Source organism: Equus asinus, chromosome 2 (assembly GCF_041296235.1).
Source record: "Equus asinus isolate D_3611 breed Donkey chromosome 2, EquAss-T2T_v2, whole genome shotgun sequence".
In the NCBI taxonomy this organism is placed as follows: domain Eukaryota; kingdom Metazoa; phylum Chordata; class Mammalia; order Perissodactyla; family Equidae; genus Equus; species Equus asinus.
The window spans coordinates 120,591,756-120,614,150 of record NC_091791.1 but is presented as its reverse complement, the minus strand read 5'-3'; the positions used below and the strand labels follow the sequence as shown (position 1 = coordinate 120,614,150).

Here is a 22,395-nt window from a genome sequence, read left to right as displayed (position 1 = left end):
GGCTAGTTCAGTTCAATATGCCAGCAAGATTTTAGAAGCATTGCTGATTACAGGTGTGTCAGAAGCTGTGGCATGTAGTTTAGGATTCATTATGACTTGCTAGGGTGGCTCTGAAGTTACATCCAGCTGTTTCTGTTGCAGGACTTTCTATGTCAAATAGAAAGGTACTGTAGGCAGTGCCACTTGACCACACCAATCACCTTTCCTCCTGAGCATCCTGTGGAAGAGGTTGGCCGCTTGCTCTTATGTTGCCTCCTAAAACATGAAGATTTAGGTATGAAGCTTGATATTTTAGCTATACTATCGATCTTTCTACTGGCATGCGATACACATTCATTCTTACCCTGCCCTTTCTTTTAATTGTCTCTTACAGGTCATGTGGCATTATCTTTAGTTCATGCAGGTACACTTGGTATTGAGCAAGTAAAGCACAGAACGTTGCCTAAATCAGTGGTGGATGTTTGTAGAGTTGTCTACCAAGCAAAATGCTCACTCATTAAAGTAAATAGATTTTGATTCTCTTTATTTTGTGCTTTGCAGACAGTTGGTAAAATATTTGTTGTTAAGTCGTCTTTTCATACTTGACTTTGTAGACACATCAAGAACAGGGCCGTTCTTACAAGGAAGTCTGTGCTCCAGTCATCGAACGTTTGAGATTCCTCTTTAATGAGTTGAGACCCGCAGTTTGTAATGACCTCTCTATAATGTCCAAGTTTAAAATGTTAAGTTCTGTGCCCCGTTGGAGGAGGATAGCTCAGAAGATAATTCGAGAACGAAGGAAAAAGAGAGGTAAGAATGTCAAAGGTAGAAATATGCTGTCAAAGCGCATGCCTTCCCTTGGTATCGTTGAGTCTGTGATTTGGGTGAAGCTGTTCACTACTGCTCATTACACCTGGCATTTCTACAACTGCCATCGTATTTGTTATGTGTATTTATGAAAATATACAAATTCTGCTTATTTTTCCAAGATATTAGACAATGATGCACCTTTGGGATTGAGTGTGTTATGATTTGGTAACTGGTAAATTGATGCTGAAAAACGTAAATACTGTAAATTTTATTAAATTGATGGGGAAAAGGAAGTGTTTTTTTATCACGTGTCCTAGTAATGATATATTTGGGAATTGGGAATGTTTAATCTTTTAATTAATCTTGTCATTTTTATAAAAAGATGTTCTAATGTTTTTCCTTGGAAATACTGAGTATTCTGATACATGGAGAAGTGCTTTAAAAGGGAACTAGATGAGTTACTAATATTTTCAGGAAGCAACTGTGTAGGGATATGGAAAAGCTTTTTTGCATTGAATAATGAAAATTTGAGTTAAAATACATAAAATACTTTAGAATTTGGTCACTCGTGATTATAAACATGTCTACAGAAATTTTTGATTATATTCTTATGAATTAAACTGATTTATTCACAGACCAGCTTACTAAACAGTATTAGTTACTGAGTTTTTGATGGACATTCTGAACAATAATGTCATGAAACACTAACATTTTAGAAGACATCCTGGGTTGATTGTTCCTGAATAAACCGTTAAACCACAACAACTTGTCTGAATTCTAGAGATGCTCTGGATTAGGAGATCACGGCAAAAACACTTCTGAGAGCCCTTTAATTCAGGTAGCCAGTAGAGTTGTAGCAGGAGACAGCCATCTCAGCTTGATGGAGAATGATCCCTTCACCACCCTGCCATCACCTTCATGGATTCTGAGCCCACATTGGCACCTCTTAAAGTTTCTTGTTGTGGGTTTATATATATAATTGTGTGATGTTTGAAGCTATGTGTTTGGTTTCTTTTAAAGAAAACTAAGTAACTTATAAATAATTAATATTATTGGTGCTGTGTTAGGAGTTGCCAAGACCACTCTTAAATGTGATGATTCACTGGTAGGGCTCCATAGGACTCAGAAGAGCTGGTATAGTCATGGTAATGCTTTATTACTGTGAAAGGATACAGATTAAAATTAGCACAAGGAAAGGCGCATAGAGGGAATTTCAAAGGAAACCAGGCCTGGGCTTCTAGTGTCCCCTCCCAGGGGAGTTGCACAGGTTGCTTAGTTCTTTGAGGAGTGATGTGTGACGTGTCATCAGCCAGGGATGCTCACTCGAGCCTTGGTGACTAGGGTTGTTATTAGGGGTCAGTCACATATATGTGCAGGCCTGCATGACTGCCTTCAGTTACTCAAGACTCTAGCCCTCGGAGCAGAAACAGGGATCACCATAAGTCATATTGTCAGCATAAACTATGTGGTCATGCTGGTCACTCCATCTGGCCCTTTAATAAAAAGTTTGGCAACTCCTGGGCTTGCCCTTCTTGAGTGCTTCTCACCATTGTAGTGCTCACTGTCTTTCTGTCTGTGACATGGAGGGCAAAGTGTTATTACTAGATGTCATGTGAGAACAATTATGATAGTTTTTACTTTTTTAGTTTGAGCATTTAATTGATGATCACGTTTCTTTGAATAAAATATTAATGTTACTACCCTCATGCAAACTTAAATATTTCTTAGTTTTAAATTATATTTAAGTAAATGATTTTTATAACGAATGATGTTTTTAAACATAGTTCCTAAGAAGCCAGAATCTACTGACGATGAAGAAAAAATTGGAAACGAACAGAGTGATTTAGAAGAAGCTTGCATTTTGCCTCACAGTCCTATAAATGTGGACAAAAGACCAATTACAATTAAATCGCCCAAGGTGAAGTATTTTCTGTGATTCTGAGACTGGCTGAATAGAAACACAGCACGTAGCAAAGGAATCTATAAGTATTATCTCTTTGACCTTGAGCATCTGTAGGATAGAGAGTGGGTTATTAAAAGTATGAATAACTGTGCCCCCATGATGCTTAATGCACTTGACTTATGATACTGTGATCAGATCCATAGCTGGAGAAGTGTTTCCTTTTATTTTTAGTAGTACATTATATCATTATTCATTTACCATTCATTAATTCATTCATTGAATGTATCCTTCGCTCCACAAACTGTCCTGGTCCCTGAGGCTGTTAATATAGATGATAATTTAGCTTTGTATGCCAAGTTAGCCGGTTCCAAAGTACATAAGATTAGAGATTATGAAATCATTTATAAGCCTTTTTATGACATAGTTATTTTTACCACAAATTAGTTATTAAATTTAAAATATTTTACCAATTTAAACCTATTGGCATTTATTTATATTCGAGTAACTGTTTCAGAGCACATGTTAATATCAATAGTGTAAACTAATGGTGAAAATGGTTTTCCTTTGTCAGGATAAATGGCAGCCACTGTTGAGTACAGTTACAGGTGTTCACAAATACAAATGGTTGAAGCAGAATGTTCAGGGTCTTTATCCACAGTCTGCACTCCTCAGTACAATTGCTGAATTTGCCCTTAAAGAAGAGCCAGTGGATGTGGAAAAAATGAGAAAATGCCTACTAAAACAGGTAAAATTTGCTAAGAACATTCTTCTCTTCTTTGGGTAATACACCCAACACTTAACCATATGCATTGATATTTTGCAGTTGGAAAGAGCAGAGGTTCGCCTGGAAGGGATAGATACAATTTTAAAACTGGCAACCAAAAATTTCTTACTTCCATCTGTGCAGTATGCTATGTTCTGTGGATGGCAAAGACTTATTCCTGAGGGAATTGATATAGGGTAAAACTTTATAACATTTTTTTCTTAATTAAGGGAAGTTGTGGCAACAAAGCATTGTTCTATTTAAGTTAAAAGACTGGCAGCATTTTAAGTAAAATTCTTTATCTTTGTTTGAAAGGGAACCCCTTACAGATTGTTTAAAGGATGTTGATTTGATCCCACCTTTTAATCGGATGCTGCTGGAAGTAACTTTTGGCAAGCTGTATGCTTGGGCTGTTCAGAATATTCGAAATGTTTTGATAGATGCAAATGACAAATTTAAAGATCTTGGTGAGTTAAAAAGAAATCTCATGGTTAAAAGGCTGTATTAAAATTGCTGTTGAAGTCATGTCAATGATCACATCAGCATTATTTCATAGTTTGGCTCTTAATTATATGTTGCAGAAACTTGCAAATGCTGATTTTTGTTTTTGGGAAGACTTTAATAACTTTGTGCATTAGAATGATAATCTAAGCTGCTTTAAGCTTTCTGAAGTTCTAAAGAAAACTTTCAAAATTTGACAGAAGACGAAATCTTGTAGTATAAAGCTACTATAAAGCTTTTACATTTTAACATTTTCATGTATAGTACTTACACCATATACCCTAAAATGTATATCGTCTCTTAATACTTAATTTCTTGGATAGTTTGAACATCTACAGAGAAGTGCTAGGATTGGTTTTGTGGAAGTGGAGTGAAGTATATGTGTTATATTTGAAATGAAATGAGTAAGCCACCTGGGATGTTTAGAGGGGTGATGTGATAAGTTTTGTAGACAAATGGAGATAGTTGTACGTGGAATGACTGGTAGGATTATTGCAAAGCAATATGGAGCTGCCAGATGTCCACACTCTATGGAAATCAACTGAAAAACGAATGGAATTTTTAAAAAATTGTTAATGCTTTCTGCATCATACATATTCTTGTATCCATACACAAGAAATTATGTGCCAATGCTTTTTAGGTATCCAACCCGTCCCCCTACAAACTATTACCAATGAGAATCCTTCAGGACCAAGCCTGGGGACAACCCCACAAGCTCGCTTTCTCCTGGTGATGCTCAGCATGCTCACCCTGCAGCACGGCGCAAACAACCTGAATCTCCTGCTGAACTCTGGCACGCTTGCCCTTACACAGACAGCACTTCGGCTGATTGGTAGGTCGGTGCTGCCTTAAGTCCTCTGTGAAAATGTCAGGATTTTGCCTTAATATCTCTCTCTGTAAAAAACTTGTTTCTTTAAACTGTGGTAAGATACAAATAACATAAAATTTCCCATTTAACCACTTTAAGTTTATAATTCAGTGGCATTAAACATATCCATGTGCAGGCGTCACCACTATCTAGTTTCATAACTTTTTTGTCACCCCAAGTGCAAACCTTTGCCCATTTACCAGTGACTGCTTGTTTCCCACTGCCGTACCTGTTGGCAGCAACAAATCTGCTTTCTTTCTCTGTGGATTTGCCTATTCTAAATATTTCATATAAATGAAATCATACAATTTTTAACCTTTTGCATTTGGCTTAGTTCATTTAGCGTGTATCATCAGTACATCATTCCTTTTTATGGCTAAAGAATATTTCATTGTATGAATATACTACATCTTAATTTATACATTCCTCCATTGATGGACATTTGGCTTGTTTCTGCCTTTTGGCCATTATGATTAGTGCTGCTAGGAACATTTGTGTACAAGTTTTTGTTTGAACACCTGTTTCCAGTTCATTTGTTATATACTTAGGAGTGGAATTGTAGGGTCACATGGTAATTGTTTGTTAAACTTGCTGAGGAGCCACCAAACTTTTCCATAGCACTGTACCATTTTACATTCCCAGCAGCAGTGGACAATGGTTTCAGTTTTTCCACATCCTCTCCAACACTATTTATTTTGGATTCAGGTTACCCTAGTTGGTGTGAAATGGTATCTCACTGTGGGTTGATTTACATTTCACTAATGACAAATGAAATTGAGCCTCTTTAAGCATGCTTATTAGCCATTTGTGTATTTTTCTTGGAGAAATGTCTCTTCAAATCCTTTGTCCATTTTTAAATTCGGTTGTTTGTCTTTGTGTTGTTGATTTGTAGGAATCCTTTACATATTCTGGATAGTAGACCGTTATCAAGTTACAGGATTTGAAGATATTTTCTCCCACTCTGTGGGTTGCATTTTACTTTACACAAGTTTTAAATTTTGATGAAATCCAGTTTATCTATTTTTATTTTGTTGTATTTTTGACATCATTTCCAAGAAATCATTGCCAAATCCAAGGTTATGAGGATTACCCACTATATTTTCTTCTTTAAGTTTTATAGTTTTAGTCCTTATATTTAAGTCTTTGGTCCATTTTTAGGTAATTTTAAAATATGTGTGAGGTAAGGGTTCACTTCATTTCTTTTGGTTATCCAGTTGTCCCAAAACTGTTTGTTGAAAAGATTCTTCTTTTCCCAAGGCCTTGGCCACTCTTGTCAAAAATCATTTAACTATAGGTATTTGGGTTTATTTCTAGACCCTCAGTTCTCGTCTGTTGATCTGTATGTCTATCATTATACCAATATTGTTTTGAACGCTGTAGCTTTTTAAGTTTTGAAATTGACAAGTGAGTCCTCTAACTTTATTTTCCTTTCTCAAGATTATTTTGGCTATTTTTAGTCCCTTGCATTTCCATGTGAATTTCAGGGCTAACTTTTCCATGTCTACAAAAAATGCCATTGGGATTTTCTAGGGGTTGTAATGAAGCTGTAGATCATGTTGGGGAGTACTACCATTTAACAGTATTAAGTTCTTCATTCTGTGAACATGGGATGGCTTTGTATTTATTTAGGACTTATTTTGTTGAGCAGTATTTTAAAGTTTTATTGTTATTAGGGTAATGCTGGCCTCATCCAATAAGCTAGGAAGTGTTGCCTCCTGTTATATTTTTGGAAGAGTTAGAGAATTGGCGTTAATTCTTTGAATGTTTGGTAGAATTTACCAGTTAAGCCATCTGGTCCTGGGTTTTTCTTTATTGGGAGATTTTTGATTATTGATTCAATCTCTTTACTTGTTGTAAGTCTATTCACATTTATTATTTCTTCTTGAGTCAGTTCAGTTAATTTATGTGTTTCTAAGAGTTTATCCATTTCATCTAAGCTAACTAATTTGTTGGCATACAGTTGTTCATAATACTCTTATAATCCTTTTTATTTCTGTAGAATCAGTAGTAATGTCCCCACTTTTATTTCTGGTACATATGTGACCCTTTACCCCTTTTGCCCTCCCCTCACCTCCTTCCACTCTGGTAACCACTAATCTGTTCTTGTTATCCATGCGTTTATCTTACACGTATAAGCGAAATCATATGGTGTTTGTCTTTCTCTCTCTGGCTTACTTTGCTTAACATCTACCCTTAAGGTCCATCCATGTTGGTACAAATGGGATGATTTTGTCTTTTTATGTGGCTGAGTAGTATTCCATTGTGTACATATACAACATCTTCTTTATCCATTCATCAGTTGATGGGTACTTGGGTTGCTTCCATGTCTTGGCTATTGTGAATAATGCTGCAATGAATATGGGGTGCATAAATTTCTTTGTATTGTTGATTTCAAGTTCTTTGGATAAATACTCAGTAGTGGGATAGCTGGATAATATGGTAGTTCTATTTTTAACTTTTTGAGAAATCTTCATACTATTTTCCATAGTGGCTGCACCAATTTGCATTGCCACCAGCAGTGTATGAGGGCTCCCTTTTCTCCACATCCTCTCCAACATTTGTTCTTTTTTTGTTTTGCTAATTTTAGCCATTCTGGAGGGTGTGAGATAATATCTCATTGTAGTTTCCCTGATGATTAGTGATGTTGAAGATCTTTTCATGTGCCTGTTGGGCATCTGTATATCTTCTTTGGAAAATTTCTGTTCATATTTTCTGCCCATTTTTTCGTCAGATTGTTTTTTTGTTGTTGTTGAGTTGTATGAGTTCTTTATATATTTTGGAGGTTAACTGCTTGTCAGATATGTGATTTGCAGACATTTTCTCCCAGTTGGTGGGTTGTCTTTCTGTTTTGTTCGTGGTTTCCTTTGCCTTTCAGAAGCTCTTTAGTCTGGTGGAGTCCCATTTGCTTATTTTTTCTTTTGTTTCCCTTGCCTGGGCAGATAAGGTATTTGAAAAGATCCTTCTAAGACTGATGTTAAAGAGTCCACTGCCTGTATTTTCTTCTGGAATCTTATGGCTTCATATCTTACCTTCAAGTGTTTAATCCATTTTGAGTTAATTTTTGTATAAGGAGAAAGATAATGGTCTACTTTGATTCTTTTGCATGTGGCTGTCCAGTTTTCCCAACACCATTTATTGAAGAGATTTTCCTTTCTCCCTTATATGTTCTTAGTTCCTTTGTTGAAGATTGGCTGTCCTTAGGTGTGTGGTTTTATTTCTGGACTTTCATTTCTGTTCTATTGATCTGTGTGCCTGTTTTTGTACCAGTACCATGCTATTTTGATCACTATAGTTTTGTAGTATGTTTTGAAGTCAGTGATTGTGATGCCTCCAGCTTTGTTCTTTTTTCTCAGTATTGCTTTAGCTGTTCAGCGTCTTTTGTTGCCCCGTGTAAATTTTAGGATTCTTTGTTCCATTTCCATGAAGAATGTCCTTGGGATTCTGATTGGGATTGTATTGAATCTTTAGGTAATATGGACATTTTAACTATGTTTATTCTTCCAATCCATGTGCATGGAATATCTTTCCATTTCTTTATGTTGTCATCAATTTCTTTCCATAACGTCTTGTAGTTTTCATTGTATAGGTCTTTCAACTCCTTGGTTAAATTTATTCCTAGATATTTTATTATTTTTGGTGCAATTGTAAATGGGATTGTATTCTTGAGTTCTCTTTCTTGTGAGCATAGAAATGCCACTACTTTTTCTAAGTTGATTTTGGACCCTGCAACTTTGCTGTAGTTGTTGATATTTCTAGTAGTTTTCCAAATAGTTCTTTAGGGTTTTCTATATATAAAATTGTATGGTCTGCAAACAGAGTTTCACTTTACAAGGAGGAGAGTTTCCTCCTTGCCAATTTGGATACCTTTTATTTCTTTTTCTTGCCTCATTTCTGGCCAAAACCTTCAGTACTATGTTGAGTAAGAGTTGTGAGAGGGGGCACCCTTGTCTTTTTCCTCTTCTCAGAAGGATGTCTTTCAGTTTTTCCCAATGAACTATGATGTTAACTGTGTGTTTGTCATATATGGCCTTTATTATGTTGAGGTACTTTACTTCTATACCCATTTTATTGAGAGTTTTTATTATAAATGGATGTTGGATCTTGTAAACACTTTCTCTGCATCAACTGAGATGATCATGTGCTTTTTATTCCTCATTTTGTTAATGTGGTGTATCATGTTGATTGATTTGCAGTTGAACCATCCCTGTGTTCCTGGTGTAAATCCCACTTGACCATGGTATATGATCTTTCTAATGTATTGTTGTATTTGGTTTGTCAATATTTTGTTGAGCATTTTTGCATCTATGTTCATCAGTGACATTGGCTTGTAATTTTCCTTCCTTGTGTTGTCCTTGTCTGGTTTTGGTATCAGGTTGATGTTGGTCTCAGAATAAGTTAGGAAGCATCCCATCTTTTTTCAACTTTTCACAATAGTTTGAGAAGGATAAGTATTACGTTTTCTTTGAATGTTTGGTAGAATTCTCCAGAGAAGCCATCTTGTCCTGGACTTTTGTCTTTTGGGAGTTTTTGGTTGTTGTTTCAATCTCTTTACTTCTGGTCGGTCTATTCAGATTCTCTATTTCTTACTGATTTAGTTTTGTGAGGATGTATGATTCTAAGAATTTATCCATTTCTTCTAGGTTATCCAATTTTTAGCATGTAGTTTTTCGTACTATTCTCTTATAACCCTTTATATTTCTTGGTGTCTATTGTAATTTGTCATCATTCATTTTAAATTTTATTTAGTTGAGCCTTCTCTGTTTTTTCTTAGTGAGTCTGGCTAAGGGTTTGTTAATTTTATGTATCTTCTCAGAGAACCAGCTCTTGTTTTGTTGATCTTTTTAGTCTCTATTTCATTTTTGTCTGCTCTCAGTTTTTTTTTCCTCCTTCTGCTGAGTTTGGGCTTTTTTTGTTGTTCTTTTTCTTATTTTGTTACGTATAGTTTAAGATTATTTCAGATTTTTCTTGTTTGTTGAGGTGGGCCTGTATTGCTATAAATTTCCCTTTCAGCACCGCTTTTGCTGCATTGCATCAGAGTTAGTATGTTGTGTTTTCATTTCCATTTATTTCCAGGTATTTTTTGATTTCTCTTTTGATTTCTTCATTGATCCAATGGTTGTTCAGTAGCATGTTGTTTAGTCTTCATGTATTTGTGACTTTCCCAGCTTTTTTCTTGTAGTTGCTTTCTAGTTTTGTAGCATTGTAGTTGGAGAAGATGCTTGATATAATTTCAGTCTTCTTAAATTTATTGAGGGTGCCTTGTTTCCCAACATATGGTCTATCTTTGAGAGTATTCCGTATGTGCTTGAGAAGAATGTGTATTCTTCTGTTTTTGATGGAATGTTCTCTGTATGTCTATTAAGTCCATGTGGTGTAATATTTCATTTAAGGCCACTATTTCCTTGTTGACTTTCTGTCTCTATGATCTATCCATTGAAGTAAGTGGGGTGTTGAGGTCCCCTGCCATTATTGTTTTGCTGTCAGTTTTTTCCTTCTGTCTGTTAATAGTTGCTTTGTATACTTTGGTGCTCCTGTGTTAGGCGCATATGTATTCGTAAGTGTTATGGCCTCTTGATGGAAAGTCCCTTCTATCATTATTATACTGCCCCTCTTTGTCTCTCATTGTCTTTTTTATCTTGAATTCTGCTTTGTTTGATATAAGTGTGGAAATACCACTTTGTTTACCATTGACTTGCAGTATTGTCTTCCATCCCTTCACTCTGAGCCTATGTTTGTCTTTAGAGCTAATATGTGTTTCCTAGAGGCACCATATTGTTTGGTCTTGCTTTTTAACCCATCTAGCCACTCTGAGCGTTTTGGTTGGCGAATTCAATCCATTTACATTTAGAGTGATTATTGATATTCGAGTACTTAATGCTGCCACTTTATCTCTTGTTTTCCCATTGCTCTATAGTTCTATTGTTTCTTTTTCCTTGTATTGCTGACTACCATTTCAGTTTGTTGGCTTTCTGTGATGGTTTTCTCAGTTTTCTCTTCATTTATGATTTGTGGCTCTCCTCTTTTTGTTTAGTAGTTACCGTGAGGTTTGTATAAAAGATCTCACAAATGAGGTAGTCCATTTTCTGATGACCTCTTATCTCCATTAGCCTAAGCAGATTCTGTTCTTTCCTCTTTACCTTGTGAGTTATTGTTGTCACAAATCCTCCTTCTTCCTCTTCTTCTTTTTTTTTTTTTTTGCTGTGAAAGATTATCCCTGAGCCTACATATGTTGCCATTCTTCCTCTTTCTTTGCTTGAGGAAGATTAGCCCTGAACTAACATCTCTGCCAATCTTCCTCTATTTGGTATGTGGGGCTCCACCAGAGCATGACTGATGGGTGGTGTAGGTCTGCTCCTAGGATCGGAAACTGTGAACCCAGATCACTGAAGTGGAGCACGCCAAACTTAACCATGAGGCTGGCCCCGGAAAGTATTCTTTTTTGTGTTAGCAGTTTGTGACTACATTGACACGTTTATAGTTATTTTAGATGCTTTCCTTTGTTTATCTTTTATGTTATAATTGTTTGCTAACCTTTCTGATAGAGAACTGCAATTTTCTGATCTTATCTGTCTGTTTATCTCCTTGCTCATAACTTTGTAAACCTTTGCCTTTTTGTTTCAGGTAGGAGGGCTCCCTTGATCATTTCTTGTAAGGCAGGTCTACAGGCAATAACTTCCCTCAGCTTTTGTTTCTCTGGAAAAGCGTTTATTTCTCCATCACATGTGAAGGATAATTTCATTGCATAGAGCAAACTTGGCTGAATGTTTTTGTCTTTCAGTATTTTGAAGATACCATTCCATTCTCTTCTAGCCTTTAAGATTTCTGCTGAGAAATCTGCTGAAAGCCTGATAGGGATTCCTTTGTAGTTTATTTTCTTCTGCCTTGCTCCCCTTAGTATTTGTTCTCTTTCATTGACTTTTGATAGTTTTAATATTATGTGCTCTGGAAAAGGTCTTTTTGCTTTGTTGTAGTTGGGGGTTCTATTGGATTCATGTATTTGTAAGTCCAGTGTCTTACCCAGGTTGGGAAGTTCTCACCTATTATTCTATTGAATAAGCTCTCTGCTCCTTTTTCCCCTCTCTTCGCCCTCTGGAGTTTACCTGTAATCCTTTTGTTACTTTTCCTAATTGAGTCAGATATTTCTTGAAAAATTTCTTCATTTTTTAAAAAAAATCTTAGTTCTCTTTCCTACTCCACCTGAAACATTCCTATATTTCTCGCTGCTTCTTTTTCTTCGTGTTTTTTGAGGAAGATTAACCTTGAGCTAACTGCTGCCAATCCTCCTCTTTTTGCTGAGGAAGACCGGCCCTGAGCGAACATCCATGTCCATCTTCCTCTACTTTATACATGGGACGCCTACCATAGCCTGGCTCTTGCCAAGTGGTTCCATGTCCGCACCCAGGATCCGAACTGACCCTGGGCCATCGAGACGCAGAACATGTGAACTTAACCGCTGTGCCACCAGGCTGGCCCCTATTTTTCTCTTCTAATTCACTAATTCTGTCCTCTATAAAGTCTGCACTTTTTTTTATGGTTTTATATATTCTTCATGTCCAGAACTTCTGTGAAGTTTTTTTTAAGAGCTTCAATCTCTTTGGTGAAGTATTCTGTAGTTCTTCGTGGTGTTTGATGAATTGATCCTCTGCTGGGGTATTTGTGGTAGCATCAGGTCGCAGATTCCTCCTGCCACTGCTGGGGTGGGGTGGGAGCTGTTTTTTCTGATCCGCCTCATCTGCTGGTAGTTCTGCCAGTCGGTTGCTCTGCTTTTATGCAGGCAGCCCCTCAGTGGGTTGTGGTTGCACAGATGCTGCCTCTGTGCTCAGCAGGCGGGTTGTGGCTGGCTGGTGTGCTCTTTGGGTGGGTTGCGCTCATGTGAGTGGTGCCGTTGTGCTCAGCAGGCAGGTCTGGCTGAGATGCTGTGCTAGGTGTGATGGTCATTTTCCTGGTGGCCCATGCTGTGCTTGCGTGTAGGTCCAGCTGAGCTGCCCTGCTTGGTGGGTGGGATGCCTTTGTGTGACCTGGGCTGCCACAACTCAGTGGGGAGTGTTCTGTGGCGATGGGGTTGTCTTGATAGGTTGGTGCTCCTGTGAGCCAGAGTACCCCTCCAAAAGTGTTCGCGTGTGGGCCAGGCTACCCCCACCTCTACTCACTGTATCACTGGCCGCTGTGTAAGGATTTGTGAGCTGAATGGCTGCCTCCAGGGAGAGGGATGGGTCCACTCATCTAGTTCCACTGCTTCCTGGAGATCTAGTCCACCTACCTACAGATGTATAGCTGCGTGGATCTCACAGGCTTTCTCTTGTGTTGTGTAGAGAATTCTCTGTTGGTTAATATGTCCATTTAGTTGTAACTTAGAAGGGAGAGACAAAGGGAACAACTTCATTCCACCATGATACTGACATCACCTTCTTTCTGCTAACTTTGGATTTACTTTGTTCTGACTTTTCTGGTTTCTCCAGGTGTAGAGTTAAGTTATTGATTTGAGTTCTTTATTTTTTTTAAGGTATGCTTTTATAGTCATGCCTCACTTGACAGTGAGGATATGTTCTGAGAAATGTGTTGTTAGACGAGTTTGTCACTGTGTGAACATCACAGGGTGTACTTACACACACCTAGATGTTGTAACCTACTACATACCTAGTCTATATAGTACTAATATTATGGGACCACTATTGTATATATGATCTGTCCTTGACCAAAATGTTATGTAGCACATTACTGTATCCATATGAATTTCCCTCTTAGGATTGCTTTTGCTACATCCCAAAAATTTTGGTATGTTGTTTTTTTGTTCTCATTCCTCTCAAAGTATTTTTAAATTTCTCTTGTAGTTTTTTCTTTTCACTAGTTCTTTAATTGTATGTTGTTTGATTTCCACATACTTGTGAATATTCCAGTTTTCTTTCTGTTATTAATTTCTAGTTTCATTCCATTGTGGTCAGAGAAGATAGTTTGTATGATTTTAGTCTATTTCAACTTATTGAGACTTGTTTGTGGTCTAACATAAGGTCTGTTTTGGAGAATGTTTCATATGCCCTTGAGAAGATAGTGTATTCTGTTCTTATCGAGTGGAGTATTTTGTACATGTCTGTTAGATCTGATTGTTTTATAAGATTGTTCTTTGCCTGAAAGTCCAAGGTATTGCAGGACCAGTGTTCCAAGTCCAGGAGAAAAAGCAAGGCTTCCCTAAGCTCTTTGATCTTGTCAGTCTTTGTGCTTACATTACGAGTTCAAAAATATGCATCAGGCTGGAAAACAGCCTCTATGAGTCAGAAATCTGATTTCTTAATATTTCATTAGCAAGTAAAAATTGCTCTTAAAAACCTCATAAGTGTATTCCCACTATTTTTATGTTGTCTCTTTTTTTTCTAGAGGATCCAATAGTTTAGAGTTATAGCACAAATCATTAATTTTGGGGGCTTTATCTGTTAACAGTACTGAGCAGTTTAAATTCCAACCTGCCTGCTGGCTGCAAAAAGCAAAGCAGTTGTGTCTCAGGAATACCTATCTATATTTGCCACTTTCCCTCATCGGTATGATTTCTCTCTGATAGAAGAAATTATAAGCATGTAATATTTTATATTAATCTTCGGTGTATATCCAGTATATTAGCCACAAAATACAAAGCTTCTTAAAAAAAGATCTATTTTTCTTCTTATTGCAAATGTATTCACACCCTTAGCAGTAAATTTGGCATTCAGGGTTAACATCATAGCTGCCAGGAGAGATCCTAGCTGGAACGAAACGCTACCCTCTTTAGGCCTCACAGAGGCACCACTAGGCTGAAGAAAAGACTATATCCCTCTCATTTTATCTAAAACTTTACTCCAGCCCTAGGAATTGAATATCCTTTTATTCCTCTTCCTCTTGGAGGAGAGAGGTGCACAAACTCTTTACTCTTTTGACCCACCCAGGGGAATGTTTGGGCACTTTTTTCTCCCCCCTGGAGGAGAGAACAACGACCAGAGGAATTACCAGGGCTGTGCTTGCCCCCCACTTAGCCAGCAAGGCCAAAAGCAGCCAGGGGATCCAGTTAGCTGACTCCTGGGTTTGGATCTACTATTTTTCAAATCTGTGGTAAATTTTACTTCTCACAGCTGACAGCTCAGCTTCTGTTTTAAACTATGAATGATTCCATAGACACTAGGGACCAAATATTCATCATGCCCCGTGCCTTCATTACTTCTTTTATCAAACAATGCTTTTGTTTGCTGTTTTGCAGTGAGTCAGGGTTGTTCTAGAGAATTTCAGTGCTGCCATCCCTGTGTCAGGGTCTCCAAGACCCACCCCCAAGTTTGAGGATTTGCTAGGAGGCCTCACAAGACTCAAGATATAGTCATACTCAGGGGCTAAGATTTATTACAGTGAAAGAATAGAAAGCAAAATCAACAAAGAGAAAAGCCATGTGAGTGAAGTCTGGGAGAAACCAGACACAAGTCCTCTCCCAGTGGAGTCCCACGGGATGCACCTAATTCCTTCAGCAACAGTTGTGACCTCACATGTGCAGTGTTGTCTACCAGGGAGGTTCATTAGAGACTTGGTGCCCAGGGTTTTCACAGGGGCAGATCACGTTAGGCACCTCTGCCTAGCACATACTCAAGTTCCAGATCCCAGAAGGAAGGAGGTTTCAGCAAAGACCACATTGTTTGTGCAGACAGTTGAGGCACAGCGAGGCCTTTTGTCAGTTAGGGAATCATGGGAGCCTCCCAAAATCCAGGGTCCCAGAGGCCAGGCGAGGGCCAACCTTGCAAATAGGACTTTCCAAGGACAGCAGTCTCAGGCCTGCTCTGTTGGCTCTTTGCTGCACAGTATCATAGTTTAAGTTTGTTAATTTCAATTCTGGTAAAAATATGTGATGAGTATCTTTCTAACTTAATCATTTTGCTTTTTGGAGGGGAGCATAATTTCTAGAAGTAGAATAAATATCTCTTACCAGCATTTTTATATCTTTTATGTCTTCTGATACATATTTATATATTTTGTCCTCCCTTACTATTTTTAAATCTTAATTCTCATCAGTAAATGTTTCATGGTATTTATCATATTGATAAAGAATACACTATGTATTCTTTAAAATTATCTTCATCAGTACTTATTAATTCTTTTTAAAAAGTATTAAGATTAGCAAATTCTAAGTTCTTGTTGGCTCAGCTGATGTTTTTGATGCTCTGATAGGCCCCAGTTGTGATAATGTTGAAGAAGATATGAATGCTTCTGCCCGAGGAGCTTCTGCTACGGTTTTGGAAGAGACAAGAAAGGAAACAGCTCCCGTGCAGCTCCCGGTTTCAGGGCCAGAACTGGCTGCCATGATGAAGGTTGGAACCAGGGTCATGAGAGGCGTGGATTGGAAATGGGGCGATCAGGTACTCACAGATTTGGTTTAAACTCGTTAGTCACCTTCTACACATCCTGACTTGCATGGGTAGAAAGTGAAATAAATAACTACCTTAGCTCAGGACGTGTGCAGTTGACACATACCATAGTTGTTGATTCCTGAGCAGGTGAATAGAGTTGAAACAAGTAGAGAGTGACAGTGACTTGCCATAGAGGCACCTAGGACAGGTTTAAGTCTGTGAGGAATGGCAGCTGTTTTCAGAGAACTCCCTGGTATGGACTCAATTTGGGATGCAGCCCAGAAGAAGAACAAGAGTGAGCAGGAGAGAGTGAACCTCATCTGAACAATAGTGTCATGAAAGCTTTGTAGCAGGAAGTCCCAGATGCTGCCTCTGCCACCTGGTGGCCATGAACCCAATAAGTGCTCCAATCCAGCAGTTTCAGGCATGCTGGTTGGGTGGTGGCCACCTTTTTGTTTCTTCTTGTAGCACATTGCTCCTGAGTCTCTTGTCAGGTCTCCCCAGGTAGAGGTCGTGGGGCTGTCTCCGCATTATTACCATAGTCACTCACTAAGGACAGTGTTCACCTTTCTACAGTGGGGTAGCATTCTTGTCGTATCTAGGTTTTCTCAACCTCACTTTTTAAGCATTGCCTCATCAGAATCATTTTAGAAATCAAAGTGTCACGGAAGGGGTAGCAGCATCTTAAAAAACAGCTGTCACTTGTAGAAACGAGACGTAGAGGTTTCATTTTAGAATCCAGAGGGAAAACTGAAGAGTAAGAGGGAACTAGGAGACACTGGTACTTGTTTCAGATTTCCAAAGCCCCATGAGGGATTGAGGGGGCCAAGGACCAGGCTGGAAAGCCCTATCTCTGCATTGGATTTGAGAGGATGCTAATTGAGATGATACTTTTCCTACTTCCTCTTTGGTAAAGGAGCATGAGCAAGTTATTTCCTGGCATTCTATTTAAGCTGATGATGTGAGCTGTGCTTGTTGCAGGTGGGTTTGGGGCAGTTTGCAGATGTGAAGTCTGTACACAGTGATGCAGCTGCCCTTACAGGCAATGTCTGTGTGACAGGAGAGGCATGCACTGTTTAAGTGATCTTTGTTTTGGCTCCCCCAGGATGGCCCTCCTCCTGGCCTCGGCCGTGTGATTGGTGAACTGGGAGAGGACGGGTGGATCAGGGTCCAGTGGGACACAGGCAGCACCAACTCCTACAGGATGGGGAAAGAGGGGAAGTATGACCTCAAGTTGGCAGAGCTGCCAGCCTCCACACAGCCCTCAGCAGAGGACTCGGACACAGAGGATGACTCGGGTAGGTGCTTTGGGGGGCTGCTTAGTCTGGAATAGCCCAGCAAGCTGTATCCAAATCCTGACTGGCCAACCTTTGCATCTAGGAGTGAGAACAGTGTGTCAGGACTCACCTGCAGATAGTGTTCTATAGCTTTGGGCTTGTCCTTGAAGGTTCAGTTTAAATAAGCCCCAGGGGATTCTGATGCAGGAGTGCAGCGTGGCCCTGGGAACCGGCAACCTAGCTGGACTTAACTTTCCTGCTCCCTTGGAGACAGTGCAGTAGGGTGAGGCAGTGCAGGGCTTGCTGAATCTTCACCTCTAGTGGACCCTCTGGGTTGGTTCTGAGCCTGTTTCTGAGGTAGCAACCTAGTGCCTGGTGGAGTAGGCATAGGTTAGCAATGCTCCACACCAGTCAGACTATGGGCCATGTCTTCCTCCTTCTTTTACCTTCTCAGGCCCTTCACTCAGAATGCTGCACGTTATGGGGAGTTAGTCAGCACTTTATTGCCTTAAGGAAAGCATAGGTGAGAATTTGGAGTGGACTCAGAAAGTTAAATCCTAGCTGAGGAACTCCAAGGTTGTGGGAGGAGGGCTTCATGACTTTCTTTCTTTCTTTTTTTTTTTTTTGCTGAGGAAGAGTCTCCCTGAGCTAACATCTGTTACTATTCTTCTTCTTTTTGCTTGAGGAAGATTCACCCTGAGCTAACAGCTGTGCCGGTCTTCTTCCTTTTTGTATGTGGGTCACTACTACAGCATGGCCACTGACAAGTGGTGTAGGTCCACGGCCAGGAACCAAACCTAGGCCACTGAAGTGGAGTGCACCAAACTTTACCACTAGGCCACAGGGCTGGCAGCTACATGACATTTTTTTACATGTATCCAAAAGACGTTGGGATGCATGAATGAAACTTCCTATTGCTGGTCTTGGTAAAACCATCCAGGAGGTCAGTACTGCCTTGTGGGGCTCAGTGCTGGCCTTATGTGCAGTGTGGTCAGGCTTCTGAAATCACTTCTATGGTTAGGAGAGGAAATCTGAGAGGCTGAGCTCAGTAGAGAACGAGTAATGTGGAGAATGGGAAAGGCTGTGCTGCATGCATGTCACTTGTGGGGGCTGAGGCCCCTCAGGTGTAAACAGATGATGCCTGCCTTGTGGGGCTGTAAGGAGGAAGGTATGTGAAGCCATGTAGCCCTGCCTAGAAGGTCCCTGCTGGTTCTGTTATCACTTTATGTGACGGCACTGTGTCTGGGCCAGGTGCCCCTCTTTCTCCCAGCTCTCTGCCTGAGGGCTTCACTCAGAGAAGTTGGGGCCTGAGTGGGGCTGGCCACATGACAGAAAGGTGGCCTGGCTGCCACCTGCCTCCTGGTCTGGAAGCTATGGCCTGGGCACGTGAGCCTCTCTTCTCCCTCCACAGTGGCTGGCACTTCATCTTCATCCAGGGTCTAGCCAGCTCGGCAGCAACCAGCTTTTGACGTTTGAAAAGTTATCTTTCTAAAGGAGTGAAATAGTTTTAGTGCTCCTGAGCTGTATTCTGAGATTGTTTAAAACAAATTAATTGTAATTTAAAAGGCTTTTCTTTGAGGAAGGTGGGAACAGAGATGATCAGGATGAGTGTTCTATGCATCTTGAATTCCATCTTGTGAAGGGCTGCTTCTCTTTCCACAGTAAAAATAGAAGAAAGTGATATTAAATCTCTTAAATTACATATAGTGACATCTTCCAATTCTGTTTGGGAGTATGGTTTTTTCTTTTGATTCTTTTTTTCAGAAGCTGAACAAACTGAAAGGAACATTCACCCCACTGCAATGATGCTTAACAGCACTGTTAATTTACTGCAAACTCTTTGTCTCTCTGCCGGAGTTCATGCTGAAATCATGCAGAATGAAGCCACCAAAACTCTGTGTGGACTGCTGCGAATGTTAGTGGAAAGTGGAACGACGGACAAGACATGTATGCAATGAATAGTTGTAGGCCCACAGAGTCAATATTGGGGCTGTAATTTGTCGTGTGTGTGCTTGTCAGCAAGTGTGTGCATGTGGCTGAGTGTGGGTGTATGTGTTAGTGTCCTAGGGCTGCCATGACAAATTACCGTAAACTTGTTAGCTGTAGTAGTTCGTTTGAGTTGCCGCATCAAAGTACCACAAAATGGGTGGCCTAAATAACAGAAATTTATTTCCTCACTGTTCTGGAGGGTGGAAGTTCCGGATCAAGGTATCAGCGGGGCTGGTTCCTTTTGAAGGCTGTGAGGGAAGGATCTGTTCCAAACCTCTCCCCTAACTTCTCGTGGTTTGCTGACAATCTTCGGCATTCCTTGGCTTGTAGATCTTTACCCAATCTTCACATGGCATTCTCTGTGTGTGTGTGTCTGTCTATCTTCAAATTTCTCTTTTTTATAAAGCCACCAGTTAGTTGGATTAGGGACCCACCTTAATCTAGTTTAACCTCATCTAAACTGATTATGTCTATCATGACCCCATTTCCAAATAAGATCGCATTTTCAGGTATTAGGGGTTAAGATTTCAATATCTGAATTTTGGGGGGGAGCAATTCAACCCATAACAGTGTTTAAAACAACAACTTTATCCTCTCTGAGTTCTGGAGACCAGAAGTCCAAAATCAAGGTGTCAGCAGGGCCATACTCTCTTTAAAGGCTCTAGGAGAGGATGCTTCCTGGCCTCTTCTAGCTTCTGGTGGCTCCAGGCTTCCTTGGCTTCTGGCTACATCACTCCAGTCTCTGCTTTATTCTCACATACCCACCTCCCCTGTGTTTCTGTGTATGCTTTTCTGCATCTTATAAGGACTTTCATTGGATTTAGGGTTCACCCTAATCTAGTATAATGTCATCTCAGTTCTTATCTTAATTACATCTGCAGAGTTTATTTCCAAATAAGGTCACGTTCTGAGGTTCTAGGTGAACATGAATTTGTGGGGGGAGATTCAATTCAACCCATTTAAGTGTTTGAGTTTATGTGAATATGAGTGTGTGTAAGTGTGGGGAAAATGAGGAAATAGAGGGAGCGAGTGTGGGTGTACATGTGAGAGTGCTTGTGATTGTGTGAGAGAGTGAGTTTGAGTGTCACTGTGAATGATTGTGAGAAACTGCATGTGAGTATGTGAGAGTTTGTGAGAATGAGACGATGTGAGTGAGAATGGGTGTGTTTGTGAAGTGAAGAAGTGAGTGTGAATATGTATAACTGGGCATGTTTGAGTGTTTATGAGTGTGAGTGATTGTGTGAGTGTGTTAGTGACTGTAAGAATGAGTGTGTGAGATTGTGGTAGGGTTATGTGTGAGAGTATGCAGGTCAGTATTTATGTGTTGGTGAGGGCGTCTGGGTGAGTGTGACTGAGTGGGAGAGTGAAGAGGTCGCTATTAGCCTGGAGAGCAGGAGGCTGGGCCCTGGGAGATGGGGAAGGTAAACTAATAGGGGTCTGAGCAGGTCACGTGGTGTGACCCCTCCTCAGGGCTTCTGCCACAAGAAAGTGGAAGCCCCAGGGTGCCCACAGGTGCAGACTTGGAAGCCAGGAGGAGCAGACAGGGTCATGGTTGTATCAAACAGGATAAACCTCATAAAAGCCTCTTAGTCTCATTCTGTTAATATAGACTACTTAAACTTGTATTGGAAATTTATGGTGCCGATTAAATGTAAACAAGATCATGGGGAATATTTGAAACACATGAGATTTAAAAATATAGATGTACTCTCACAAATAACTGCCATTTGAATTGTGAATCATTTTCCTACTGCCTAGAAACAGTAAGTAGATGAAACTCCTTCACTAGTTTGAGGAAGTACAACATGTACTGTAAAGGTTTTAAAAATATTGTACATGTTCGTTGAGCTAACTTGATACTCCTGCTCCTCTCACTTTGAATGCATGAAATTATTTGTAAAGTAGCTTATTATTGAGAATTACATGGTAGGTAAATTAAAAGTAAAGATTATACTGAGTGTTTCTAGAAATTCGATACCAAGCCAGTTTGTTTTGCTCTGGCAGCTTCCCCAAACAAGCTGGTGTGTCGGGAGCAGCACCGGAGCTGGTGCACGCTGGGCTTTGTGCGGAGCATCGCACTCACACCACACATGTGTGCTGCCCTTAGCTCCCCTCAGTGGATCACCCTGCTGATGAAGGTTGTGGAAGGACACGCGCCTTTTACTGCTGCCTCACTGCAGCGACAGGTAATTGTTGTACCAGGCTAATTCTCACTGTGTGTAACTTTAGGAAATGTTGGACCTCTTAAGGGGTGACATCAAATTACCAGAGCTCTTGTCATCATAATTAGCTGCCTGCATTCAGTCATGGATGCGGAAAAAAAATTAGCTCCAGCACAAAGTAGATTTCCTAGAGGCAAGGATATGAGATTCTTGATTATTTTAGATTGATTAAGTTGCTGAACTTTGACTTGCTTTTCTATTAAGTGGTAGCTCCTACTAACTGTTCTCATCTGCTTCATAGGAGTTGTAGTGTAATTGTCTTGAGAAGAATTAAACTAAAAGGAGTTATTTTTTAATTAAAGATACCTGTATCTGTAATGTAGTTTTTTTTTAATCCCTGATAATCCATATTATTAATCAAGTTGGGTGTAACTATCTGCCTGTAAAATAATATCAGAATTTTCATATGATTAATTGCATTAGAGGAACAAAAGATAAAGAGAAAATGAAAATCTGTTCTTCCAATCTATAATCTAATGTTTTTCTTTAATGCTTGCTGTTTTAAATTGCCTCTTATCAGATCTTAGCTGTACATTTACTGCAAGCAGTACTTCCATCATGGGACAAGACAGAAAGGGCAAGGGACATGAAGTGCCTTGTGGAAAAGCTCTTTGGTTTCCTGGGCTGCTTGCTCACCACCTGCTCTTCAGATATCCCGTTCCTCAGAGGTGAGCATCTCTCCTTATTGGTGTCCTGGTTAAGTGAGCAGGGCTCCATGTAGCTCCTCTT

The 22,395-nt window shown here is 39.7% G+C and overlaps 1 protein-coding gene across 5 annotated transcripts in view; it reads left to right on the top strand.

Annotated features, from left to right (window-relative positions):
- The window catches only part of HERC2 (HECT and RLD domain containing E3 ubiquitin protein ligase 2), a 272,108-nt gene that overhangs the window by 136,511 nt on the left and 113,202 nt on the right, over positions 1–22,395 (top strand). For all 5 annotated transcript variants that reach the window (XM_070497080.1, XM_014829918.3, XM_070497069.1 and 2 more), the window contains exons 28-40: positions 142–274; positions 374–501; positions 594–789; positions 2,574–2,707; positions 3,264–3,437; positions 3,516–3,652; positions 3,771–3,922; positions 4,597–4,788; positions 16,000–16,187; positions 17,284–17,476; positions 19,220–19,402; positions 21,449–21,630; positions 22,187–22,334. In XM_070497080.1, coding sequence (XP_070353181.1) covers positions 142–274; positions 374–501; positions 594–789; positions 2,574–2,707; positions 3,264–3,437; positions 3,516–3,652; positions 3,771–3,922; positions 4,597–4,788; positions 16,000–16,187; positions 17,284–17,476; positions 19,220–19,402; positions 21,449–21,630; positions 22,187–22,334 — 2,140 coding nt within the window. The remainder of the gene's footprint in view (positions 1–141; positions 275–373; positions 502–593; positions 790–2,573; positions 2,708–3,263; positions 3,438–3,515; positions 3,653–3,770; positions 3,923–4,596; positions 4,789–15,999; positions 16,188–17,283; positions 17,477–19,219; positions 19,403–21,448; positions 21,631–22,186; positions 22,335–22,395) is intronic.